Here is a 12,323-nt window from a genome sequence, read left to right as displayed (position 1 = left end):
CAGGCCCTGATCGAAATATTCTATGACTATCAACATGTATCTTTACATAAGTTTTCTAATTAGATTCCTCAGCTAAGAGGTCTGGAGGAGATTTCCCGAGTCACAGGGAAGTCATTAGATGTTTATCCTTCTGTCATCACATATTCAAAACTGAGTCTGAGAGATTTTTTTCATCGGTTGTAAAGTGTGGGAGTCCAGAACTGAGGGGTATTAACCTTAAAATTAGAGTTAGGCCGTTCAAGGGTGATGTCAGGAAGCACTTCTTCACACAAAGGGTAGTGGAAATCTGGAACTCTCTCCCCCAAAAGACTGTTGAGGCTGCAGTGTGGTGTCGGGGGTGGGGGGGGGGGGGGGGGGGGGGGCGGGGCAGGTGTCAATTGAACAATTCAAAACTGAGATTGATTGATTTGAAGTAAAAAAACTTTGCAGGGCTATGGGGAAAGGGCGGGGGAGTGGGACTAGCTGAAGCGCTCTTGCGGAGAGCTGGGACGGGCTCGACGGGCCGAATGGCCGCCTTCTGTGCTGTAACCATGCTTTGATTCTTTGAAACTGGAGCCTTTACCGATGGCCGTTAAGGCCGGTTTGGAAGAAAAATTGTCAGCTGCCTCGCTTCCGCCCGCTTCTGCCATGCCCCACGGCGCCTGCCATTTCGGGCAGGTCGGCAGCGCTGCGTTTGCCCGCGCTCGCCACCAATATTCAGATGAGGCAGATGGTGACGTCGATGAGTGCGCAACGCTGATTTGACGCACGATTTGCCAATTTTGGATGACATCGCTCCATTTAATGTCCTCTCCTAATCACAGCCAGCTGACCATGCGTTCAGCTACAGGATGGATTCCCATCAGCGCTATTTAAAGGAATGGGCAACAAGTAGCAGCTGACATGCATTTTTCATTTCTACTGGCTCTGTGTAAGTTTGTGCAATTGCTTGGAACTTGCTAAAGTTCTTTAAAGTTGCTGAGGTGACAGGGAGCGTTGCTGCAAGTGGAGAAGGCCTTGCTTGTGCAAGGTATTGGTGAGACCGCACCTGGAATACTGCGTACAGTTTTGGTGTCCATACTTAAGAAAAGACATACTTGCTCTCGAGTCAGTACAAAGAAGGTTCACTCGGTTAATCCCGGGGATGAGGGGATGGACATATGAGGAGAGGTTGAGTAGATTGGGACTCTACTCATTGGAGTTCAGAAGAATGAGAGGCGATCTTATTGAAACATATAAGATTGTGAAGGGGCTTGATCGGGTGGATGCGGTGAGGATGTTCCCAATGATGGGTGAAACTAGAACTAGGGGGCATAATCTTAGAATAAGGGGCTGCTCTTTCAAAACTGAGATGAGGAGAAACTTCTTCACTCAGAGGGTGGTAGGTTTGTGGAATTTGCTGCCCCAGAAAGCTGTGGAAGCTACATCATTAAATAAATTTAAAACAGAAATAGATAGTTTCCTAGAAGTAAAGGGAATTAAGGGTTACGGGGAGTGGGCAAGAAATTGGACATGAGTCTAGGTTCGGCATGGTCATGGCCCTGTTGGTAGTGGAGTGGGCCCAGGGGCCGTGTAGCCTGGTTCTGCTCCTACTGTGTTCTAATTCTGTGTTAGATTTCAGGAGATGGTTTTATTCCTGTTCCTGGCTTTACAGAAGGTAAGTACTGTAGAAAATATAGGGACAGAGTGATCTCCTGGACGAGTTTCGATCGCCTAGATGGGTCGGAGAGGAATTTCCCAGATTTTTTTCTCCCAAATTGGCCATTGGGTCATTGGGTCTTTTATCTGGTTTTTCGCCTCTCCCAGGAGATCACATGGGCTCGGGTGGATGGAGAGTGATAGAAGATTTGAGGTTAGGATCAGATCAGCCATGATCTTATTGGGTGGTGAAGCGGGCTCGAGGGGCCGATTGGCCTACTCCTGCTCCTATTTCTTATGTTCTTATGCTTCTCATTTAAAGGGTTCTGCTCACACCACTTGCTCCCAGCCATGGGAGCCTCTACTTGCAGTCCCCCTCGCCCTCGAGAATGACAGGGATTTGGAGCGGAGGCAGCAAAGAAGAGGACACGATGCTCGCAGAGGGAGGAGGAGGGGCAGGTGGGCTCTCAGCGGGAGGCCTTACCCATCTAAGCCTTACCCGTCCTCAGGGAGTATTGCTCCTATCTGCACCTAAGCCAGGAGCAATGTATTAGGAGGCTCCGCTTCACCAAAGAGTTGGTCACAGAACTCTGCCACCTCCTGCAACCAGACCTGCCGCCTCAGAGCAGGGCGGTGACAGCTCTCCCAGTGGCCCTCAAGGTCACTGAGATCCTGAATTTTTTCGCCACCGGTTCCTTCCAGTCTGGAGCAGTTGACATAGCTAACAACTCCCAGTTCGCTGTCCATCGCTGCATCTGGGAGCTCACGGAGGCTATGTGCTCAACAACAACAATAATAACAACTTGTATTTATATAGCGCCTTTAACATAGTAAAACATCCCAAGGCGCTGCACAGGTTTATTATAAGACAAAAATTTGACACCGAGCTCCGTAAGGAGAAATGAGGGCAGATGACCAAAAGCTTGGTAGGTTTTAAGGAGTGTCTTAAAGGAGGAAAGAGAGGTAGCGAGGCGGAGAGGTTTAGGCAGGGAATTCCAGAGCTTAGGGCCTAGGCAGCTGAAGGCACAGCCACCGATGGTTGAGCGATTATAATCAAGGATGCTCAAGAGGGCAGAATTAGAGGAGTTCAGATATCTTGAAGGGTTGTGGGGCTTGAGGAGATTACAGAGATAGGGAGGGGCGAGGCCATGAAGGGATTTGAAAGCAAGGATGATAATTTTGAAATCGAGGCATTGCTTAACATAGAAACATAGAAACATAGAAGATAGGAGCAGTAGTAGGCCATTCGGCCCCTTGAGCCTGCTCCGCCATTCAATGCGATCGTGGCTGATCATCCAAATTCAGTACCCGGTCCCTGCTTTCTCCCCATACCCCTTGATCCCTTTAGCCTTAAGAAATATATCCAACTCCTTCATGAATATATTTAATGAGTTGGCCTCTACTGCCTTCTGTGGTAGAGAATTCCACAGGTTCACCACTCTCTGGGTGAAGAAATTCCTCCTCATTTCTGTCCTAAAAGGCCTACCCCTTATCCTTAGACTGTGACCCCTGGTTCTGGACTCCCCGACCATCGGGAACATCCTCCCTGCATCTAGTCTGTCCAGTCCTGCCAGAATTTTATAAGTTTCAATGAGATCCCCTCTCATTCTTCTAAACTCCAGCGAGTACAAGCCCAATCGACCCAATCTCTCCTCATATGTCATTCCTGCCATCCCAGGTATCAGCCTGGTGAATCTTCGCTGAACTCCTTCCATGGCAAGAACATCCTTCCTCAGATAAGGCGACCAAAACTGCACACAATACTCAAGATGTGGTCTCACCAAGGCCCTGTACAACTGCAGCAAGACATCCTTGTTCCTGTACTCAAACCCTCTCGCTACGAAGGCCAGCATACCATTTGCCTTCTTAACCGCCTGCTGCACCTGCACGCTTATCTTCAGCGACTGGTGCACAAGGACACCCAGGTCTCGTTGCACTTCCCCTTCTCCCAATCTATTGCCATTCAGATAATAATCTGCCTTCCTGTTTTTGACACCAAAGTGGATAACCTCACATTTATCCACGTTATTTTGCATCTGCCATTCTTCTGCCCAATCACCCAACCTGTCCAAATCATCCTGGAGTTTCTCGGCATCCTCCTCAGCTCACACGCCCACCCAGCTTTGTGTCGCCTGCAAATTTGGAGAGCCAATGTCAGGAGAAAGGACTTCATTGTCTAGGAGGAGCGCGTATGTGGCTTTGCCAGGATATCAGGATCCCCACTGAATGATCGTGGCTTTGCAGGTGTCGCAAAACAATCCTGAGATGTTCCGTAACTGCAAAGGCTACCACTCTCTTAATGTGCAGTTGGTGTGCGACCATGCCCAGTGCATCATGATGGTGAATACCCGATATTCTGGCGGCAGTCATGATGCCTTCATCCTGCGCCAATCCGGTGTGCCAGCAATCTTCCAGCCACCATGTCAAACCTGAGGGTGGCTGCGCGGAAACCAGGGCTATCTGTTCTGCACCTGGCTGATGACTCCCCTCCGCAGCCCCACCACTCGTGACCAGCAGTCATAAAATGAGAGCCATGCTGCCGTGAGGAACATCGTTGAGCAAACCATCGGGGTGCTAAAGCAATGGTTCTGCTGCCTTGACCGCTCGGGAGGAGCCCTCCAGTACTCGCCAGAGCGGTTGTCCCATTTGGTGGTGGCCTGCTGCATGCTCCACAACTTGGTCATCATGAGGGCAAAGCCCTTGCCAGCAGGGATTGCAATGGAAGGTGCGACATCGCCCATCACACCCAGCATCATGGCTGAGTCCTCAAGGTCTCTCATGAACTTGCCCATCATTTCCATCCAAATTTCCAAAAATTTTTTGGGCTGTGTGGCCCCTTTAACGGGCTGCATGGCCCATTCACATTTCCCCGCGTGCATGGTTTTTCCATTGTAAAGCCTGCGCGGAACCTCCGGAGCGCTGCTCAGCCTCGTGGCCACGCAGTTTAACAGGAACGTTGCTCGCCAGTGTCTGGGCCTGCTGCAAGGCCGTAACCTATTGAGATTTTAGGAAAGGGCTTCGAGACCAATTGTAGCATCGCTACTCACTGCCACCCTAGCTCAGACCTGGTAACTCCGCCGAGGCCAGGGATCGAACCCACGCACCTTTCTGCTCTTATGTTAAGTAAGTAAAACAATAATATAATATATATATGTTTAATTGTATAAGTAATTTATATTAGTCATCGTAACCTTAAACTGAGATGCATGGCAGCGTGGTGATAAGGGGCAGGATTTTTTGGTTTTTGTAAAGCATTTGCCGACGCAGTAACATAGTTTATGAAAAGAGCTGTGACCAAGGTTCCCGTTAAACTGCGCGGCGGTCTGGAGGTCCCGCGCAGGCCGCTCACCGGCTTTACAATGGAAATAACCGCATACGTGTGAAAAGTTAAAGGGCCCCCGCGCCCGTAAATAAAATTACTTAATAAAATTGTCAACAAGGGCAGACGTCGATGACAAAGTCCAACACCGCCTTCAGTGTGCCAGTGCAGCCTTCGGTCGCCTGAGGAAGAGAGTATTGAAGACCAGGACCTCAAACCCGGCACTAAGCTCATGGTCTACAGAGCAGCAGTGATACCCGCCCTGCTGTATGCCTCAGAGACATGGACCATGTACAGCAGGCACCTCAAAGCAATGGAGAGGTACCACCAATGCTGCCTCCACAAGATCCTGCAAATCCATTGGCAGGATAGGCGCACCGTCAGTGTTCTCGCTCAGGGCAACATCCCCAGCATCAAAGCTTTGACCACGCTCGATCAGCTCCGATGGACGGGTCACATTGTCCGCATGCCCGATATGAGACTCCCAAAACAAGCGCTCTACTCGGAGCTCCGGCACGGCAAGAGAGCCCCAGGTGGGCAGAGGAAATGCTTCAAGGACACCCTCAAAGCCTCCTTGAAAAAGTGTAACATCCCCACCGTCACCTGGGAATCCCTGGCCCAAGACCGCACAAAGTGGAGGAGAAGCATCCGGGAAGGCGTCGAACACCTCGAGTCTCTTCGCCGGGAGCAAGCGGAAGCCAAGCGCAAACAGCGCAAGGAGCGCACGTCAACCCAAGCACCCCACCCACCCGCCCGCCCCTTCAACCACCGTCTGCCCCACCTGTGACAGAGACTGTAGGTCCCGCATTGGACTCATCAGTCACCTGAGAACTCATTGTTAATGTGGAAGCAAGTCATCCTCGGTTCCGAGGGACTGCCTAAGAAGAAGAAATAAAATTGCAGGGAAGATTGGCTGTGACCCATTCTTCTTCGACAGTCCCTCGGAACCGAGGATGACTTGCTTCCACATTAAAAATGAGTTCTCGGGTGACTGATGAGTCCAATGCGAGACCTACAGTCTCTGTCACAGGTGGGGCAGACGGTGGGTGGGGTGCTTGGGTTGACGTGCGCTGCTTGCACTTGGCTTCCGCTTGCTTCCGGCGAAGAGACTCGAGATTAAATTAGAAATTAAATTAGAGATTAAATAAAATCATTAATGGGGTTTTATAAACAAACTGTTAATCTATATTTGGGGGGGGGGAGGGGGGGGAAACAGCAACTCCTGATTTCCTACCAAACCTCATGATTTTTTGAGCGTTTGTCTCCTGATGCATGAGACGGTGGGGTTGGCGTTACTGCAATAGTTGCTGAGGGGTGGGGACCACAGGAGTATGTCAACATTGGGCATCCCTTCCCTCTTCCCTCTAGCATACTGAAGTTGCTGTGAAGAGCCAGCACTGACAATTTCACGCAATACAGCAGCAGTCTTATCCGTTCAACATGGCTTCAGTTTTCTTTCCCCCTATCGGATCATGAGCGGAGATCCCCTTGAGCAGTGCGATAAGGGGTGGGGAGCCAGCCGCGATTCAGCAACACAGAGCCAGACCAAGTTAACAATGAGTGATCGCCCCCGGGGGGAGGCTCCTATCAGTGGCTGAATAATGCAATCAGCATCACGTGTTGTCATATATATCTCTTTTGGAAAATTGGACCTGAAACTTTGTCTCGCGTCAGCGCTGGAAGAAGAGTGAGCAGACAGGCGGAATCTGATTCGTTTTTTTTAAATTCCTTTTCCCCCATCTTCGAAATTTGTTTTAGGGGAGGTGGATTGGTGGAACTGGTTGGTCGAGATCGTCGCATCGCCGGCACAGCAGCGAGAGAGAGAGAGAGAAAGCTGCCGGTAAAATATGGGAACGAAGCTAGTTGTGTTTGCGGTGGTGAGCGTGTTGCTGGCACACTACGTGTATATCCCACTACCGGAGGCGATGGGCGAGCGGTGGAAGTTGATGGTGGTAGATGCATGCTTTCGAAGTTTGGAACACCTGGTATGTTGCCGTGCGCGATCCCGATACAGAGAGAGCGAGAAACACACCGTATATTCGCGTCTGTAAAACCTGCATGCCTATTTAATTGTATTTGATCCTTGCCCCCACGGCGCAGAGAGACCATCAGGCTCTGCATTAGCCTTCTGAGAATGCCTGGAGGGAGCCAAACTAATCTCTCCTGTGAAGGTCCCTCGCGAAATGCAGTTTTTTGTTGTTGAAACTGACAAATGCGTTGAGACATTGTTACAGTTCGGGAAATTCCTCAGGTTCAAAGTGCTGCAAGTGCGAGATCAGAAACATTGTGCCTTAAATTCTAAATCTTCGAACAATTCCGGACACCCTGGGACATCCTTACTGTGTACTGTCTGCCAGCTGTTTTTGTGTTAGTGTCTGTTCCTAACCTGTGGAAGAGTCCCTTTTATATGTTTCATTTTATGGCAATACGACACAAGTGCACGTTTTCCTATCATTTAATTGTTTGGAAAATACCGAGGAGTTTATACCGGTGGCTTGATGTGTTTATATTAATTTAATATAATGCATATACATGTTTATAGTGTGTGTGTGCCTGGAGATGAACGCTTAATGTGCTCGCGGGATCTTCCTCTCGCTGCAGTTTTTAGGGAGGTGCTAACAGGTTAATTTGAACTAGGTTAACTAAAATAGTGGGCAGAGGAATGTTAAACACCTGTCTACAAATATCCTCCCAGGGTAATTCCTAGGCTGTACTTTCTCCTAGCTTTGATACCAGCAAATTAATTGTTGTAGTGCTTAGAAACTGGCGACCTGCAATTTCCTGCGAATTTGCGCCCAGATGCAAGCGCAATCTGGAGGCGAATACGCGGCTTAAAAACTGGCGTAAATTTGGGCGCAGGTGACTTGCGTGCAGAGGTACAATACGCCCCAAAGTACCATCATCTCGTGATCCCTCCGCCTCCAAGCTGCAGAGCCTCATATGCGAGGTTAGTGCAATGACGATTCCTCGGTGACTCTCTTCAAATTAGGAGTGAGGCTTCTTTGCTGCGCCGCTCGGTGCACAGTATAACTTGAGCTGTTGGGTGTACAACACATTCTACAGGTCTCACCGTAACACCAACCAGTGTCTGCAGCCTTTCGTTACAAAGGAAAAGAGGACTTGAATTTATATAGTGCCCTTCACATCCTCAGCACATCCCCAAAATGCCTCACAGCTAATGAGTTCCTTTTTTATTAAGTCACAGTAACTTTGCAGTTCATGGTTGTAAATACTAAACACTACTGAATGGGGATATATCTTGCTAATTTCCAAAGTACTTCATTGGCTGCAAAGTGCTTTGGGAGCATTAGCCTGGGTAGCACTCTCCTGAGTCAGAAGGTTGTGAGTTATCGTCCCACTCCAGAGACTTGAGCACGAAATCTAGGCTGACACTCCTCGTGCAGTGCTGCACTGTCGGAGGTGCCGCCTTTCGGAAAAGGTTTAGACGTTAAACCGAGGCCCCTTCTGCCAACTCAGGTGGATGTAAAAGATCCCACGGCACTATTTCAAAGGTGAGTTATCCCTGGTGTCCTGGCCCATATTTATCCCCTGATCAGCATTCACAAAAAGAGATGATCACATTGCTGTTTGTGGGAGCTTGCTGTGTGCAATTGGCTGCCACGTTTCCCACATTACAACAGTGACTCCACTTTAAGCAAAAACTTAATTGGCTGTAAAGCGCTTTGGGCGGTCCGGTGGTTGTGAAAAGCGCTATATAATTGCAAGTCATTTCCTTTTTTTAAATGTAGGGAAACACAGCAGCCAACATATGCACAGCAAGGTCCTACAAACAGCAATGAGGACAGTGACTGGTTAATCTGCTGTTGGTGTTGGGTTGAGAGAAGTGTCATCCTAGATTATGTGTTCCACAGTCTCTGGAGTGGGGCTGTGAACCTACAACCTTCTGACTCAGTAGGCAAGAGCAGTACTGCTAAGCCACATAAAGTGTTGCCAAAGCCATTTTTGGAACACATCCAACTAATTTCTGCACTAATAATATTTAATGCAACTCGCATTGCTCTCTAATCAAAGAAAGCAGAGCTCTGCACTCGTATTCAAACACATTTACATCGTCCTCCTTATCAGCCTCTGAATTTCGGCCACATTTCCAATGTTAGAAAAGAGAGTAAAGATCAACAACGAACTGCTTTCAGTTTTAAAGTTGAACGGTTTCTCTTTACATAGACTGAGTTGCACTATAGCTAGCCAGCACTGTAACACCTTTTCTTTCAGGTGGCCTTGCACACCTAGAAAAACAACAACAACTTGCATGTATATAGCGCTTTTAAGATAGTAACATGTCCCAAGGCCCTTCACAGGAGCATTATAGAAGATAGGAGCAGGAGTAGGCCATTCGGCCCCTCAAGCCTGTTCTGCCATTTAATGAGATCATAGCTGATCATCCAAATTCAGTACCCTGTCCCTGCTTTCTCCCCATATCCCTTGATCCCTTTAGCCTTAAGAAATATATCTAACTCCTTCTTGAATATATTTAATAAGTTGGCCTCAACTGCCTTCTGTGGTAGAGAATTCCACAGGTTCACCACTCTCTGGGTGAAGAAATTCCTCCTCATCTCAGTCCTAAATGGCTTACCCCTTATCCTTAGACTGTGACCCCTGGTTCTGGACTCCCCCGCCATCGGGAACATCCTTCCTGCATCTAGTCTGTCTAGTCCTGTTAGAATTTTATAAGTTTCAATGAGATCCCCTCTCATTCTTCTAAACTCTAGCTCAGTCGACCCAATCTCTCCTCATACGTCATTCCTGCCATCCCAGGTATCAGTCTGGTGAATCTTCGTTGCACTCTCTTCATGCCAAGAACATCCTTCCTCAGATAAGGTGACCAAAACTGCACACAATACTCTTGTGATCTCACCAAGGCCCTGTACAACTGCAGCAAGACATCCTTGCTCCTGTACTCGAATCCTCTCGCTATGAAGGCCAACATACCATTTGTCGCCTTAACCGCCTGCTGCACCTGCATGCTTACCTTCAGCGACTGGTGCACAAGGACACTCGGGTCTCGTTGCACCTCCCCTTTTCCCAATCTATTGCCGTTCAGATAATAATCTGCCTTCCTGTTTTTGTCACCAAAGTGGATAACCTCGCATTTATCCACATTGGGCAGATGCATGTCAGATGCAGTATAATCAGCCAACCTGTCCAAATCATACTGGAATTTCTCTGCATCCTCCTCACAGCACACATGCCCACCCAGCTTTGTGTTGCCTGCAAACTTGGAGATATTACATCTAGATCCCTCATCTAGATCATTAATATATATTGTGAATAGCTGGGGTCCTAGCACCGATCCCTGCGGTACCCCACTAGTCACTGCCTGCCACTCGGAAAAAGACCCGCTTATTCCAACTCTTTGCTTCCTGTCTGCCAACCAGTTCTCTATCCAAGTCAGTACCTTACCCCCAATCCCATGTGCTTTAACTTTGCATGCCAATCTCTTATGCGGGACCTTATCGAAAGCCTTCTGAAAGTCCAAATACACCACATCCACTGGTTCTCCCTTATCAAAGAAAGTTTTACACCGAGCCACATAAAGAGATATTAAGACAGGTGACCAAAAGCTTGGTCAAAGAGGTAGGTTTTAATGAGTGTATTAAAGGAGGAGAGAGAGGTTTAGGGAGGGAATTCCATAGCTTAAGGCCGAGGTAGCTGGAGGCACGGCCGCCATTGGTGGGGCGATAGAAAGCGGGGTGCACAAGAAGCCAGCTTTGGAGGAATGCAGAGATCTGGGAGGGTTGTAGGGCTGGAGGAGGGTACAAAGATAGGGAGGGGTGAGGCCGTGGAGCAACTTGAACACCAGGATGAGAGCAGGAGCCAATGTAGGCCTGCGAGCAAAGGGCTGACAGATGAACAGGAGCGAACAGTGTGAGTTAGACGGGAGCGAACAGTGTGAGTTAGACGGGAGCGAACAGTGTGAGTTAGACGGGAGCGAACAGTGTGAGTTAGACGGGAGCGAACAGTGTGAGTTAGACGGGAGCGAACAGTGTGAGTTAGACGGGAGCGAACAGTGTGAGTTAGACGGGAGCGAACAGTGTGAGTTAGACGGGAGCGAACAGTGTAAGTTAGACGGGAGCGAACAGTGTGAGTTAGACGGGAGCGAACAGTGTGAGTTAGACTGGAGCGAACAGTGTGAGTTAGACGGGAGCGAACAGTGTGAGTTAGACGGGAGCGAACAGTGTGAGTTAGACTGGAGCGAACAGTGTGAGTTAGACGGGAGCGAACAGTGTGAGTTAGACTGGAGCGAACAGTGTGAGTTAGACGGGAGCGAACAGTGTGAGTTAGACTGGAGCGAACAGTGTGAGTTAGACGGGAGCGAACAGTGTGAGTTAGACTGGAGCGAACAGTGTGAGTTAGACGGGAGCGAACAGTGTGAGTTAGACGGGAGCGAACAGTGTGAGTTAGACGGGAGCGAACAGTGTGAGTTAGACGGGAGCGAACAGTGTGAGTTAGACGGGAGCGAACAGTGTGAGTTAGACGGGAGCGAACAGTGTGAGTTAGACGGGAGCGAACAGTGTGAGTTAGACGGGAGCGAACAGTGTGAGTTAGACGGGAGCGAACAGTGTGAGTTAGACGGGAGCGAACAGTGTGAGTTAGACGGGAGCGAACAGTGTGAGTTAGACGGGAGCGAACAGTGTGAGTTAGACGGGAGCGAACAGTGTGAGTTAGACGGGAGCGAACAGTGTGAGTTAGACGGGAGCGAACAGTGTGAGTTAGACGGGAGCGAACAGTGTGAGTTAGACGGGAGCGAACAGTGTGAGTTAGACGGGAGCGAACAGTGTGAGTTAGACGGGAGCGAACAGTGTGAGTTAGACGGGAGCGAACAGTGTGAGTTAGACATACGGGCAGCAGAGTTTTGGATGAAGTGAAGTTTACGGTGGGTGGAAGATGGGAGGCTGGTCAGGAGAGCGTCGGAATAGTCTCGCCTGGAGGTATCAAAAGGACGGATGAGGTTAAATATCAAGTTAAATATGAGTTCAGCGAGTATATACTGCAGTTACACACTATGCCTTGAGCTGGGTGCATTGCTGAAAATGGCCGCATCACTGATCATTGTAGAAAACTGCATTGCAAAAGTTACGACTGAAGTAGCTTTAGGAAAATTTTATGAGGTGCGTACTCTGTAAAATCGTGAGGGCCACAAATTAGGCACATGTGTTTTCTCTTACTCATTCTCGGGATGAATTGTGTCCAATTCTGGGCAGCAGACTTTAGAAAGAACATCACGACCTGGGCAAGAGCGCAGAGGAGATCGACTAGAATGATACCGGGACTTCAGTTATCTGAAGAGACTAAAGAAGCTGGGACTGTTTTCCTTAGAGCAGAGAAGATTAAGGGGAGCTTTACGTGTTCAAAATTAAGAGGGGGT

General features: G+C 48.9%; 2 protein-coding genes across 2 annotated transcripts in view; one reads left to right on the top strand and one right to left on the bottom strand.

The window, feature by feature from the left end:
* LOC147115502 (uncharacterized) overlaps positions 1-12,323 on the bottom strand; it is a 54,901-nt gene that overhangs the window by 13,144 nt on the left and 29,434 nt on the right. The gene's annotated exons all lie outside the window — the stretch shown is intronic.
* Positions 6,683-12,323, top strand: part of aadac (arylacetamide deacetylase) — a 98,154-nt gene continuing 92,513 nt past the window's right edge. The window contains exon 1 of the mRNA XM_085989790.1: positions 6,683-6,921. Coding sequence (XP_085845916.1) covers positions 6,784-6,921 — 138 coding nt within the window. The 5' untranslated portion in view covers positions 6,683-6,783. The remainder of the gene's footprint in view (positions 6,922-12,323) is intronic.

This window comes from Somniosus microcephalus, chromosome 6, assembly GCF_052327205.1.
Source record: "Somniosus microcephalus isolate GS21.2 chromosome 6, FLI_Smic_1.0, whole genome shotgun sequence".
NCBI classification, from domain to species: domain Eukaryota; kingdom Metazoa; phylum Chordata; class Chondrichthyes; order Squaliformes; family Somniosidae; genus Somniosus; species Somniosus microcephalus.
This window is presented reverse-complemented; position numbering and strand designations above follow the sequence as displayed.